Source organism: Heloderma suspectum, chromosome 4, assembly GCF_057233095.1.
Source record: "Heloderma suspectum isolate Gila_16-S chromosome 4, 16-S_ref, whole genome shotgun sequence".
NCBI classification, from domain to species: Eukaryota; Metazoa; Chordata; class Lepidosauria; order Squamata; family Helodermatidae; genus Heloderma; species Heloderma suspectum.
The window spans coordinates 201,378,734-201,393,271 of record NC_139461.1 but is presented as its reverse complement, the minus strand read 5'-3'; the positions used below and the strand labels follow the sequence as shown (position 1 = coordinate 201,393,271).

Genomic DNA, 14,538 nt, shown 5'->3' with positions numbered 1-14,538 from the left:
CGGCTGGGCCAAAGCCAAAAGGACACTCAGCTGTGGATGTGTCTGGTGGTGAAAAGAAAATCCGATGCTGTAAAGAAGAATATTGTTTAGGAACCGGGAATGTAAGATCAATGAATCAAGGTAAGCTGGAGGTGGTCAAACATGAGATGGCAAGATTGAACATTGACATCTTGGGAATCAGCGAACTAAAATGGACAGGCATGGGCGAATTTAATTCAGGTGACCATCATATCGACTACTGTGGGCAAGAATCCCTTAGAAGAAATGGAGTAGCACTCATAGTCAACAAAAGGGTGGGAAAAGCAGTACTGGGGTACAATCTTAAAAACGATAGAATGATCTCAGTACGAATCCAAGGCAAACCATTCAACATCACAGGAATTCAGGTCTATGCCCCAACCACTGATGCCGAAGAAGCTGAGGTTGATCGGTTCTATGAAGACCTACAACACCTTCTAGAACGAACACCAAAAAAAGATGTCCTCTTCATCATAGGGGATTGGAATGCTAAAGTAGGAAGTCAAGAAATCACCAGGATAACAGGCAGGCATGGCCTTGGTGTACAAAATGAAGCAGGACAAAAGCTAATAGAGTTTTGCCAAGAGAACACACTGATCATAGCAAACACTCTTTTCCAACAGCACAAGAGGCGACTCTACACATGGACATCACCAGATGGTCAATATCGAAATCAGATTGATTATGTCCTTTGCAGCCAAAGGTGGAGAAGCTCTATACAGTCAGTCAAAACAAGACCTGGAGCTGTCTGTGGCTCAGATCATGAGCTTCTTGTTGCGAAATTTCAGCTTAAGTTGAAGAATGTAGGGAAAACCACTAAACCATTCCAGTATGACCTAAATCATATCCCTTATGAATATACAGTGGAGGTGAGGAATAGATTTCAGGGATTAGACCTGATAGACAGAGTGCCTGAAAAACTATGGACGGAGGTCCGTAACATTGTTCAGGAGGCAGCAACGAAATCCATCCCAAAGAAAAAGAAATGCAAGGAAGCCAAGTGGCTGTCTGATGAGGCTTTACAAGTAGCTGAGGAAAGAAGGGAAGCAAAAAGCAAGGGAGAAAGGGGAAGATATATCCAACTGAATGCAGAGTTCCAGAGAATAGCAAGGAGAGACAAAAAGGCCTTCTTACATGAACAATGCAAGGAAATCGAGGAAAACAACAATGGGAAAGACTAGAGATCTCTTCAAGAAAATTGGAGATCTCAAGGGAACGTTTTGTGCAAAGACGGGCATGATAAAGGACAAAGAAGGCAGGGACCTCACAGAAGCAGATGAGATTAAGAAGAGGTGGAAAGAATACACAGAAGAACTATACAGGAAAGATCTGAATGTCCCTGATAGCCATGATAGTGCGGTCACTGAACTTGAGCCAGACATCCTCGAGAGTGAAGTCAAGTGGGCCTTAGGAAGCATTAGTAACAACAAAGCTAGCGGAGATGACAGTATTCCAGCTGAGCTATTTAAAATCCTAAAAGATGATGCTGTTAAAGTGCTGCATTCAATATGCCAACAAATCTGGAACACTCAACAGTGGCCACAAGACTGGAAAAGGTCAGTTTACATTCCAATTCCAAAGAAGGGCAACGCCAAAGGGTGTTCAGACTACCATACAATTGCGCTCATTTCACATGCCAGCAAGGTGATGCTCAAAATCCTACAAGCTAGGCTTCAGCAGTATGCGAACCGAGAACTACCGGAAGTACAAGCTGGGTTTCGAAGAGGCAGAGGAACTAGAGACCAAATCGCCAACATTCGCTGGATCATGGAGAAAGCAAGAGAATTCCAGAAAAAGTCTATTTCTGGTTCATTGACAACGCTAAAGTCTTTGATTGTGTGGATCACAACAAACTGTGGCAAATTCTTAAAGTGATGGGAGTACCAGACCACCTTATCTGTCTCCTGAGAAACCTGTACAAGGGTCAAGAAGCAACAGTAAGAACCAGACATGGAACAACCGAGTGGTTCAAAATTGGGAAAGGAGTACGACAAGGCTGCATATTGTCACCCTGCTTATTTAACTTATATGCAGAGTACATCATGAGAAACGCTGGGTTGGATGAATCACAGGTTCATCAGGAATCACAATTCCTGGAATCACAGGAATTCCTGGAATCACAGGAACACAGGAATCACAATTATCAACAACCTCCGATATGCAGACGATACCACCCTAATGGCAGAAAGCAAAGAGGATCTAAAGAGCATCTTGTTGAGGGTGGAAGAGGAGAGTGCAAACGCTGGTTTGAAACTCAACATTAAAAAAACTAAGATCATGGCATCTGGTCCCATCACTTCCTGGCATATAGAAGGGGAAGAAATGGAAGCAGTGACAGATTTTACTTTCTTGGGCTCCAAGATCACCGCAGACGGTGACTGTAGCCATGAAATTAAAAGACACTTGGTCCTTGGGAGGAAAACTATGGCAAACCTAGACAGCATAGTAAGAAGCAGAGACATCACCTTGCTGACAAAGGTCCATCTAATCAAAGCTATGGTTTTCCCAGTAGTAATGTATGGCTGTGAGAGCTGGACTATAAGGAAGGCTGAGCGCCGAAGAATTGATGCTTTCGAACTGTGGTGCTGGAGAAGACTCTTACGAGTGCCCTGGACTGCAAGGAGGTCAAATCAGTCAATCCTAAAGGAAATCAACCCTGACTGCTCATTGGAAGGACAGATACCGAAGCTGAAGCTCAAATATTTTGGCCACCTAATGTGAAGAGAAAACTCTGGAAAAGACCCTGATGCTGGGAAAGACTGAGGGCAAAAGGAGAAGGGGACGGCAGAGGATGAGATGTCTAGATAGCATCACCGATGCAATGAATATGAACTTGAGCACACTCCAGGAGAGAGCGCAGGACAGGAAGGCCTGGCGTGCTATGGTCCATGGGGTCACGAAGAGTCAGTCACGACTGAACGACTGAACAACAACAACAATTCTTCAAAAAGGTGGAGATATAGAGAGGGCGCATGAGCTGAGGTAAATAAAGTTGGATATGAAATAGAAAGGGATTTACTTACATATATGATTTCAATTGCTAGAGAAAGGGAAGGGTAAGAAGGAGAATCAGCTAATTAGAGTGTTTTAAGCTGTGATCCTACACACATTTACCTAGGAGTAAGCCCTCTTGAACTCAGTGGATCTTAGTTCTGAGTAGACTTGGATAAGATTGCACTGAAAGGCTGCAACCCTATGTTCACTTTCCTGGGAATAAGCCCCATTGAACACAACTGGACTTAATTCCAAGTAAATAGGAGTGCTCTGTATATCCCCCACTGCCCCCCCCCCCCACTAACCTGCCTATACCTGCTTAAGGGAAGAGAACTCCTAAGAGTTGGGGGCAGGGAATCCCAAGCAAGATGAATTGGGACAGTGAGAAAAGGGAGTATGGGAGAAAGCAAAATAGGGATTGGGGAGGGAAAGCAAAAAAGATGACAGACACAATAATTTCCCTTCTGCTGGGCTGGGACTGGACTGGGAGGAATCCTCTTCATTGCTGGAGCTGGAGGAAAACTTATGAGCATACCAGCCAAGCATGACAATAAAGGACCAGGCAGGAAAAAACAGCCATGATTTGTCTACCTACTGCTGTGTTCTGACCCCTCCTCCTCTTCTCCCTCTGAGCTAATAGGATGGGGAGAGCAATATAGAACCTTACAGTCTGTGTTCCTGCAACAATGGAGCCCAGTGGCTCATGGGAAATATAATTTCCCCAAAGGCTGCTGCAATTGCCATAGCCTTTCGGAAAACTATATCACCCACAAGATACTGGGCTGGCCCCAGTCCAGCTGTGACTGGTTACTGGGCACCCTTCATCGATGCCCATTTTTGAAGTGCAACACACCTACCGTTGAAAGACATGTGGGGAACCAATCATGACCATATGTGGCAGTGAGGTAGAGTGGCCCACCTGGGCCCCCTTCCTAGAATGCTGACTGACTCTTCTTGTATTTGGACTGCTCTGAACATGCTCAGTAACCCACTGAAGGGGGAAAATGGCAATGAAAAACTGGCAAGGGGAAAAAACGAGCAATGGAGGACAAGGAGGGCCTTTACCACGAAGGCAAGTAAATTCTGGCTTGGCCTGGGGGTTTTACAGGTGGGTGGGCACCACCCTGTGTGGCCATACAGTACAGCTGCCCTGGGTAGAGGGGTGGGGTGGGATTCACTGTATACTTGGATTTTCAGGAACCCCCTGCACTAAGCCAGTGTACCAGTTATGTGAGAACAGTGAGGTTTTCTTTTGACTAGTAGCCTGTTGATTAGGCAAGAGGTCAATGTCAGGAATAAAGGGGCAGGTTTTCAACAACGGAAGGAAGTAATTTATGGTTCAAGAATCCATATTGTGACTGATGCTGTTTAGCTTATCATAAATTATCTGGAATGAGGAATAAATGGGTAGCAAATGAAACCAAATTACTTAGGTTGTTGAAATCCCAACCAGTTTGGATGAGTTCCAAGAGTCTCTCTCTGGTCCAAATCGGGTGACTAGTCAACATAATGGTGCATGAGCTTTAGTATCCATGAGCCCAAAGAGATCCACACTGGGGCAACAATAACCTCTGCTCCCTTTAACTTCTTGTCTACATTGAGAGAGTCTGAATTAGCTGTAATTATCCATGAAAAATATATTTGTTGTTTTGTAAAAAGAATCAACTTGGGGCAGGGGTACCTTGGGAAAACTATGGCATGCTTATAAAAGCTGTGAAGTGGGAGACATGGTGTACATCCCTCTCTCTCCTGCCCTTCTTACACACAGACACACATCCCCCCACACCTTATATATGGGAAGGGGGTCCATGTTATGAAAAGGGGCAGCTGGGCCATGCTGCTGGCCCTGCCCCTGGCAATGTGTGGTGTTCCTTAGCCCCACTGTCCATGTGTTAGGCGTGGACATCTGCAGAAGGAAAGCCTGCATACATCAGCTTTCCCACTGCAGACATCCACACCTAGTGCGAAGCCAGGGCCAGAGGAAGCTGTGTGGTCTGGGCCAGTGGCATGACGTCACTGTCCCATTAATCAGATGTGAAGGGGGCTGACAACTTGAGCTTATCTACACAGTTATGTCCATATATAAGTCACTCCTACAATATAGATATCTTTACAGGAGATTGGGCAAATTGATGGAGGATAGGTCTACCAGTGGGCACTGTCTATAACAGCTGAAAATGGAACTTCTGTTCAGTACTTCTTTGATTAGCAGATGCAGGTCACTATGTAGAGGCGGCTATCTCCCATTATGCTCTGCTTGCAAGTTCCTGGGAGCATCTAAGATTGCCACTTGTGGGGATGAAGTGTAGGGTCACATTGATGTTTGGTCTGATCCACCATGGTAATTCATACATACATGCACATAAACACGCATGCGCGCACACATACACACAACAATTTTTTTTAAAGGTTGCAGTTTGTAGATAAAGCTATTCTATATTGCTCTAGGTGAAATGTAGGGCAAGAGGATTACAGGGTGCTGTTAAGTATACTGAGCCTTTGTCCTACATTCAGAATGGATTTCAGAGAGCTATGTGAAGGATTCCCTACTCCAGAAATTGTATTGTATTTCGTGTCACTCATTCTTCTCAGTTGTGTAGGAAATTAGTTGCAGAGGCCCACTCTGCAACTAACTTGGAACGAACCAGTACTGTTTGAAATTGGTGCTTACCTAAATGTAATATTGCTACAATAATCAAGTAGCAGCAATACTACTTTAGCAATACTATGAATGTTAAACTAGTATAGTTAAATCTATGTTATTTCAGGCAAGAGAATCTCCCTTTTAATTTTTTTAAAGGTTCTAGTCCTTAGGATTATAGGCGAAAATCTGGAAATGTTTGGACAAGATGTTGGTCAAAAAACTCAAAAATGGGAAATGATCTGTATAGGACTTGCATGCCCTTCTCTCATCATTCCTCTTCCTTGCTAGGCTTGCCAGCTCTTGAAAGGCAAAATTGTTGTACCTGGGTGGTGCCCAGGAGAGCAGTAAAGAAGCAGAACCTCCAGAAAGCACTTCATATCTCTAAGGGTGCTTCCAAATGAGGTCTTTATCACATCATTGATCTTCCTCATTCGCAATATTTTACAGGAGGGCTCAGATAATGTTGTCTTCTACTCATTACCTTCCTAAGTTTTCGCATCGCTTTCCCCGTCTTTTTTCTTATCACAGAAAATCTGTTAAAGAGAAAAAGACAGAATAGCTGCACAATACCTTTTGACTGTTAGCGCTAGGAACCCTCTGTCTGGAAGCACTCTTAATTTGTACAGCAGTTCTTCGTGTGCTTGCCTTGCCATCAAGCAATACCATTCAACTGTGATACCAACCAGACCACAACTGGGTAATGAGCACAAGAGAAAGAATTAAAGTTGTTTGCAGAGCAGATAATTCAATTAGGTGAGCCAGCTGGAGACTATACACTGTCATATCCATCTTTCTTTCACACATGCGCACACACGACCGGAAGTACAAGCTGGGTTTCGAAGAGGCAGAGGAACTAGAGATCAAATCGCCAACATTCGCTGGATCATGAAGAAAGCAAGAGAATTCCAGAAAAATGTCTATTTCTGCTTCATTGACTATGCTAAAGCCTTGGATTGTGTGGATCACAACAAACTGTGGCAAATACTTAAAGAGATGGGAGTACCAGACCACCTTACCCGTCTCCTGAGAAACCTGTACGAGGGTCAAGAAGCAACAGTAAGAACCGGACATGGAACAACCGAGTGGTTCAAAATTGGGAAAGGAGTACGACAAGGCTGCATATTGTCGCCCTGCTTATTTAACTTATATGCAGAGTACATCATGAGAAACGCCAGGTTGGATGAATCACAGGTCGGAATTAAAATTGCCAGGAGAATTATCAACAACCTCCGATACGCAGACGATACCACCCTAATGGCAGAAAGCGAAGAAGATCTAAAGAGCCTCTTGTTGAGGGTGAAAGCGGAGAGTGCAAACGCTGGTTTGAAACTCAACATTAAAAAAACGAAGATCATGGCATCTGGCCCCATCACTTCCTGGCATATAGAAGGGGAAGAAATGGAAGCAGTGACAGATTTTACTTTCTTGGGCTCCAAGATCACCGCAGACGGTGACTGTAGCCATGAAATTAAAAGACGCTTGCTCCTTGGGGGGAAAGCTATGGCAAACCTAGACAGCATAGTAAGAAGCAGAGACATCACCTTGCCGACAAACGTCCGTCTAATCAAAGCTATGGTTTTCCCAGTAGTAACATATGGCTGTGAGAGCTGGACTATAAGGAAGGCTGAGCGTCGAAGAATTGATGCTTTCGAACTGTGGTGCTGGAGAAGACTTTTACGAGTCCCCTGGACTGCAGGGAGGTCAAATCAGTCAATCCTAAAGGAAATCAACCCTGAGTGCTCATTGGAAGGACAGATCCTGAAGCTGAAGCTCAAATACTTTGGCCACCTAATGCGAAGAGAAAACTCCCTGGAAAAGACCCTGATGCTGGGAAAGATTGAAGGCAAAAGGAGAAGGGGATGGCAGAGGATGAGATGGCTAGATAGCATCACCGATGCAATGAATATGAACTCAAGCATGCTCTGGGAGAGAGCGCAAGGACAGGAAGGCCTGGTGTGCTATGGTCCATGGGGTCACAAAGAGTCAGACATGACTTAATGACTGAACAACAACAAAAGGCACTAAGAGGACATTCTAGAAAACACCCATTTTACAAATGGATCTGAGGGCTAAACTGGATAGATAATATGTTAAATGCGTTTATGCATTTAATATGTTTTCTCTTCTCCTCCTCCTCCTCCTCCTTTTTAAAAAAACACAGCTTTTGCCCTTTCATGATTGGGATCATTTATTTATTTATTTATTTATTTATTTATTCATTCATTCATTCATTTCATTTCATTTCTATACCGCCCAATAGCCGAAGCTCTCTGATCATTTATTTAACTTATAGAAGATCATAGAAGATCATTTCTCTATGAAGATCATAGAGAAAGGGGCGGGGTTAACCCTTTTCTCTGTGCTGCATTCCTCATGAAAATCCCACTCCCTCCCAAGCTGCTTTGTGCTTGGAGGAAAACTGCAAATAGCAGCTGGGTGTATGTGAATATTCATGGGCACCACAGCATGCAGGGGAGAACAGCAGCAGGGGAAGGGGGGCAGGGCCATCTGAGGGAACCTGGATTTGGCCCACATGCCTGAGGTTCAACACCCCTGCTTAAGTCCAAAGGAAAATATGTCACAGAGAACTCCAAAGTCGTGCAGAGCACATGCCAAGTTGCACATAATTAAGCATGTAGAAATTAGACCACACAGACAAATGGTGCTACCCCCCACCGAAAGGTCTGTGGCCAAACCTGGCTGCTGCTATCTGAGTCCTCTCTGTATCAGCTCCCTCTCTGCAGCCCTGCAGTCCATGCCTGACTACAGCTGCTGTTGCTGTTCAAGCTCATCCCTGGTCCCAAGGCAGGCGCAATACCGGCCAAGCATTGTATTGTGGGTGAGCTGGCTCATGGCCAGGCTGGGCTTGGCATCAGTGGACAAGGCAGACATTAATTTCACACCATTGTGAAATTGCCATTTCACAATGGCAATTGTGAAATATTTTTTTCACAGACCATTGCCACCCATCCTTGCAGCCTATCTTTCCCTCCCCACCAAGGGAGTGTGCACAACACACTCATGTGCAAAATGAACACAATTTTTAAAAACCAGATGGTATATGATGGGGAAGAGGACTTTCCTTTCCCTTGTCTGGTAACCAGGGGTGGTGACAGGCCCCCCAACCCTGGTCTGACCAGTTGTTTTCCAATTGGTTGTCAACCCAGTTCCTTACCCATAATTCTCTTTACCATCTAACTTTACTCTGTTCCCTATTTGCTCTTGACCATTCCAGTTTAGGGGGCAGGGAGCCAATTTTTATAAAAACTGTACCTTGGAATTAAAAATTATTTATGCAGATTAAATCGGGTATGGTTAAAATTGTAAGCATGTGAAAATTAATGTAGTTGGAATAATTTTGAGTTCCATCTTGAGGCTATATTATTTACAATTTATCTTCCTGGCTGCTAGGGCTGTAAAACATTTTACAGGGCTTAACATCTCACTCCTGTGCATGTTTACTCAGAAGTAAGTCCCACTGAGTTCAGTGGGCTTTCAGACCCAAACTGATGATTGCCTAGGCAACACTCACTCACTTCTAGAGACCCAGCTTTCACCAGTTTATGCAGTGATGAATAGCCAGGCTGTATTATTGCAGTGATGAATAGCCAGGCCGTATTATTGCGCTTAATCAGCGGTTAGTGGCAGGTCAGCATGTATGTGATTTGGAGACTGCTGGATCATGGTTATTGCCCTTCCAAAAACCAGGAGCCAGATCGGCTTGTAAGAATCTTACTGGGGAATGCTGGTTTTGGAGTGACTCCTTAGTTGCCAAATTCTTAGATAGTTGCTGTGGAATTAAGCCTTCCTAAACTGAAGGCTAGTGGCATATTGAACAACAAGGACCTGATCTGTTTGGCATGCAGCAGTCGCTAAGAAGGAAAACTTGCTAGTTGTATGTTTAGCTATAAATTGCAGCGGAACCAGGGAATGAAGTCAGTGAAATAAGAACCTTATACTTTTACATGCACTTCTTTCTTGAGCAATTTTTTTTCCAAAACTTAGTCTGATTTCTAATGCGAAGTTATTGAAGAACAGCATTTTAATAACTCTGTGACATCAGTGTTACCGTCTTGGCTTGTACCACAGTAATAATAAATAGTTAAGAAAAATGGGAACCAATTTTCCATTCCATTTATGAACACTGCTCCTTGTGGGTTATGTATAAAGATCTAAACTTCATAGCGCTTCTTCCTCTTTATATGATTTCGAAAGCAATGTTCTGAAAATGGGTAGGCCTTCTGGTGCTGTTAAGCTGGCCTATAGAGCTGTTTTTAGTGACCCGACCTTCCTCGGAAGGAGTGGTTAGCGTGGCCCATAGCAGCGCTCTTGCCAAGTAATTGTAGCAAATGGCCACTCCTGACAGACGGTGCTGTTGTTTTTAAAATTTATCTCATCATTTTTTCAGTATTTGTAGAAGAGGCTAAGGCTGCAGTCCTAGGCTTGCTGACTTGAAAGTAAGTCCCACTGAACTCAGTGGAAGCTGCTTTTAAGCAAAGAGGTTTAAGATTGGGTTGTGTATGGAAAGTGCAGCACAGCTATCAAGTCTATTGGAGTGATCCAGACCAAGTAATGCATTTTCAATCCCTGTGGTTTCAGTGGAAGAGACAAAACATGGGTTTAACACAGCGGTATTGAACCTCTTTCAGCCTGAATGCTGAATTCAGTTTCAGAGATGTTCCCCCCGGGGGCTGCATTCCAGTGATGCACAGGGCTGAAAGGAAAAAGGGTGTGGTCAGAGTACCAGCATATTGTAGCTTAAAGCCCTTACTTCCAGTAACTAAGCCTTAGGAAAGACATATCAACCTTTTAGAATGGAGGAGGAAATCCACAAAAGATGGGAAACCACCAAATGATTGGCAGGCAGAGGGAAAGGGGGTGGGGCCAGGGAAAGGGGATATGACCATCTGGGGAACCCTGGGGGCTGGATTGGGTCCCCAGGTAGCCTGGTTTTAGCCCCTGGGCCTGAGGTTCAACACCCCTGGTTTAACACATTGAATAAAATGGCCTTTTCTATTCTCTTCCCCTTCCTCCCTTTTTGCCTTTATTGTCATGGCAGTTTAATTTCTTATTATTTGTTGCTGCTATTTTATTTGTTTAATGTTTTAAGCCCCTGTGCTGCTATGTTATGTGCTAGCTGTCATTTTAAATTTATTGTTGTTGCTTTTTAATGAATTGATCCAGTTTGTTTTTGTTAATACTGGTGCCAGTTTGTCCCCTTGTTCCCTCATGGCTTGAGAGACCCCAAATATCGTGCAGTAAGCACCCATAATTAATGGCCACACTGTTAATGTCCTATGGACCCCATGGCCTCTGTCATTGCCATGCTATACATTTGCAATATTTTCTTCAAGGTCTCTGTCTCTAATGAGCATGGTATGGTAAAGTCACATCCTGATACTGTCACATGTTCTGGGTTTGTTTACAAAATGAATTGGCGCAGGGTCATCACTGATGGCTCTTTGTATTTTAATAGAGTAAATAAAACTGACCAACCTTGAGACAATCCGTCAGAGGCGCGACTCACTCTCACTCTGGGAAATGAATGTATTAAGCATGTGTTCCTTTTTTTCTTTCAGCAAGCAAGCTAACAATTTTCACTAGCGGATAAAGTTTACATTTCTGAACATAAATTGTACGTGTATCCACCAACAATAAATGACAGCTCCTTTTTGTTTTGTTACAGGAATGTTTACCCTTGCGGAGGTTGCATCCCTTAATGACATTCAGCCAACTTACCGTATTCTGAAACCATGGTGGGATGTATTTATGGATTATCTAGCAGTTGTTATGCTAATGGTCGCCATTTTTGCTGGAACCATGCAGCTGACCAAAGATCAGGTGGTCTGTTTGCCTGTGCTGCAGTCTGCCGTCACTGCAAAAGGGCAGCCCAGCTCCGCGGGAAGTGCCAAAGTTATGAATGTTCTAGAATCCGAAAAAGCAACTGTTCAAGACAAAGAACTGCAGGCAGCAAGGACAGTTGCTTTTGACAGGGCGTCCGTCGTTACACCTGACATACCTCTGAGCAGAACTACCTTTCCACCATTGCACTCCACCGTCCCAAGTCAAGAAGCGAAGAAGGAGCAGAAAGATTTTCTGGGCCGACAAACTAACTTGGACTTTCAGCAATACGTTTTCATTAACCAGATGTGTTATCACTTGGCTCTTCCTTGGTATTCAAAGTACTTTCCCTACTTAGCTCTTATACATACTATTATTTTAATGGTCAGCAGCAATTTTTGGTTTAAATACCCAAAAACTTGCTCAAAGATTGAGCACTTTGTCTCTATCTTAGGGAAGTGCTTTGAATCTCCTTGGACTACAAAAGCATTGTCTGAAACAGCATGTGAGGATTCCGAGGAGAATAAGCAGAGACTGACCGGAGCCCAGTCTCTGCCAAAGCATGTGTCAACCAGTAGTGACGAAGGGAGTCCAAATGCTAGTACTCCCATGATAAGCAAGACTGGCTTTAAGTTTTCAGCAGAAAAGCCTGTTGTTGAGGTCCCTAGCATGACTATTTTGGACAAAAAAGATGGAGAGCAAGCCAAAGCCCTCTTTGAAAAAGTACGGAAATTTCGGGCCCACGTGGAGGACAGCGATTTGATTTATAAACTCTACGTCGTTCAGACTGTTATCAAGACTGTGAAGTTCATATTTATTCTCTGCTACACGGCAAACTTTGTCAACGAAATCAGCTTTGAGCACAGCTGCACGCCCAAAGTAGAGCATCTGACCGGCTATCAGGAGTTCGAATGCACACACAACATGGCTTATATGCTGAAAAAGTTGCTCATTAGTTACATTTCTCTCATCTGCGTCTATGGTTTTGTCTGTCTGTACACGCTGTTCTGGTTGTTTCGGTTACCCCTGAAGGAATACTCCTTTGAGAAAGTTAGAGAGGAGAGCAGCTTCAGTGATATTCCAGATGTTAAAAATGATTTTGCCTTTCTCTTGCACATGGTCGACCAGTATGACCAGCTGTACTCCAAGCGGTTTGGCGTCTTTTTGTCAGAGGTGAGTGAAAATAAACTGAGGGAAATCAGCTTGAACCACGAGTGGACTTTTGAAAAGTTGCGGCAGCATGTTTCCCGCAACGCCCAGGATAAGCAAGAGCTGCATCTGTTCATGCTGTCAGGGGTCCCAGATGCAGTCTTTGATCTGACGGACTTGGACGTGTTGAAACTCGAACTGATCCCTGAAGCAAAAATCCCTGCAAAAATCTCCCAGATGACAAACCTGCAAGAGCTCCATCTCTACCACTGCCCTGCTAAGGTGGAACAAACAGCCTTCAGCTTCCTCCGTGACCACTTGAGATGCCTGCACGTGAAGTTCACTGATGTGGCAGAAATCCCAGCTTGGGTGTACTTACTTAAGAATCTTCGGGAGTTGTACCTGATAGGCAACTTGAACTCTGAAAACAATAAAATGATAGGACTTGAATCACTTAGGGAATTACGGCACCTTAAAATTCTCTATGTGAAAAGCAATTTGACCAAAATTCCCTCTAACATCACAGATGTGGCCCCACACCTCACCAAGCTTGTGATTCATAATGATGGCACCAAGCTCTTTGTATTGAATAGCCTTAAGAAAATGATGAATGTAGCAGAGCTGGAATTACAGAACTGTGAACTAGAGCGAATTCCCCATGCCATTTTCAGTCTCACTAACTTGCAGGAACTGGATTTAAAGTCCAATAGTATACGTACAATTGAAGAAGTCATCAGCTTCCAACATTTAAAAAGACTGACTTGTCTGAAGTTGTGGCACAATAAAATAGTCAACATTCCTCCTTCCATTACCCACGTTAAAAACTTGGAGTCACTTTACCTTTCCAACAACAAACTCGAGTCCTTACCGGCTGCAGTGTTCAGTTTACAGAAACTCAGATGCTTAGATGTGAGCTACAACTCCATTGCAGTGATTCCTGTGGAAATAGGCTTGCTTCAGAACCTGCAGCATTTGCATATCACAGGAAATAAAGTGGATATTTTGCCAAAACAGCTGTTTAAGTGCACCAAGTTGAGGACTTTGAGTTTGGGGCAAAACTGTATCACCTCGATTCCAGAAAAAATTGGCCAGCTGTTGCAGCTAACCCACCTGGAGCTGAAGGGGAACTGTTTAGACCGTCTCCCAGCTACACTGGGGCAGTGTCGGCTTCTCAGGAAAAGTGGACTCATTGTGGAAGACCATCTCTTTGACACATTGCCTTCAGAAGTCAAAGAAGCGTTGAACCAAGATACAAACATTCCCTTTGCGAATGGGATTTAAGCAAAGGTCGAACTCCAAGTGACTAACATAGATCATATTAAAGTATGTGTTGTCATAAAAAAATCCTGTGTTAAGAATTTGGAACTCTTTTTCTTTTTGTAAGGAAGGATTGTTAAGGGTGGTAGAAGCTCGTTCGGTGTTTGTAGTATTTTAAAACATCATTTCCAAAATTTTTGGAGGGGGACGAGGGTGGGAGGGAATCCTTAAACAATCTTGATTCTTTTTTTCTCCTTTTAAGATGTTTGTAATTTGAATGCTGCCGCTTTTGAATGTTTACAAATTGCTCGCCTGCTTAATGTACATGATTAAACTGGTGACCTTTTTCTTACTATAAATAACTTTTAATGGCTCCACTCCTTTTAGAGACAATAGATTTCGTATTCAAAAATTGCTTCATTCAGTTTTGGAAAGTGAAGCACCATTGGCCCTAATCCAGCAAGGGAAATCTATATGCACATGCAGTAGTGAGTTGTCCAATATAATTTTCATCTGCCCTGCACTATGTGAATGAGAACGTGGCTTTCTGCCTGTATTGCAGTATGGAGGGGGATGTATATCTCCTTCTGCTGTTCTAAGGCTGCAATCCTCATATGCACTTGCCGGGGAGTAAG

General features: G+C 43.7%; 1 protein-coding gene across 8 annotated transcripts in view; it reads left to right on the top strand.

Annotated features, from left to right (window-relative positions):
* Positions 1 to 14,254, top strand: part of LRRC8D (leucine rich repeat containing 8 VRAC subunit D) — a 97,383-nt gene extending 83,129 nt beyond the window's left edge. For all 8 annotated transcript variants that reach the window (XM_084851981.1, XM_084851976.1, XM_084851975.1 and 5 more), the window contains one exon: positions 11,343 to 14,254. In XM_084851981.1, the coding sequence (XP_084708107.1) occupies positions 11,345 to 13,927 (2,583 nt within the window). In that variant the 5' untranslated portion in view covers positions 11,343 to 11,344 and the 3' untranslated portion in view covers positions 13,928 to 14,254. The remainder of the gene's footprint in view (positions 1 to 11,342) is intronic.
* The last annotated feature ends 284 nt before the right edge of the window (positions 14,255 to 14,538 follow it).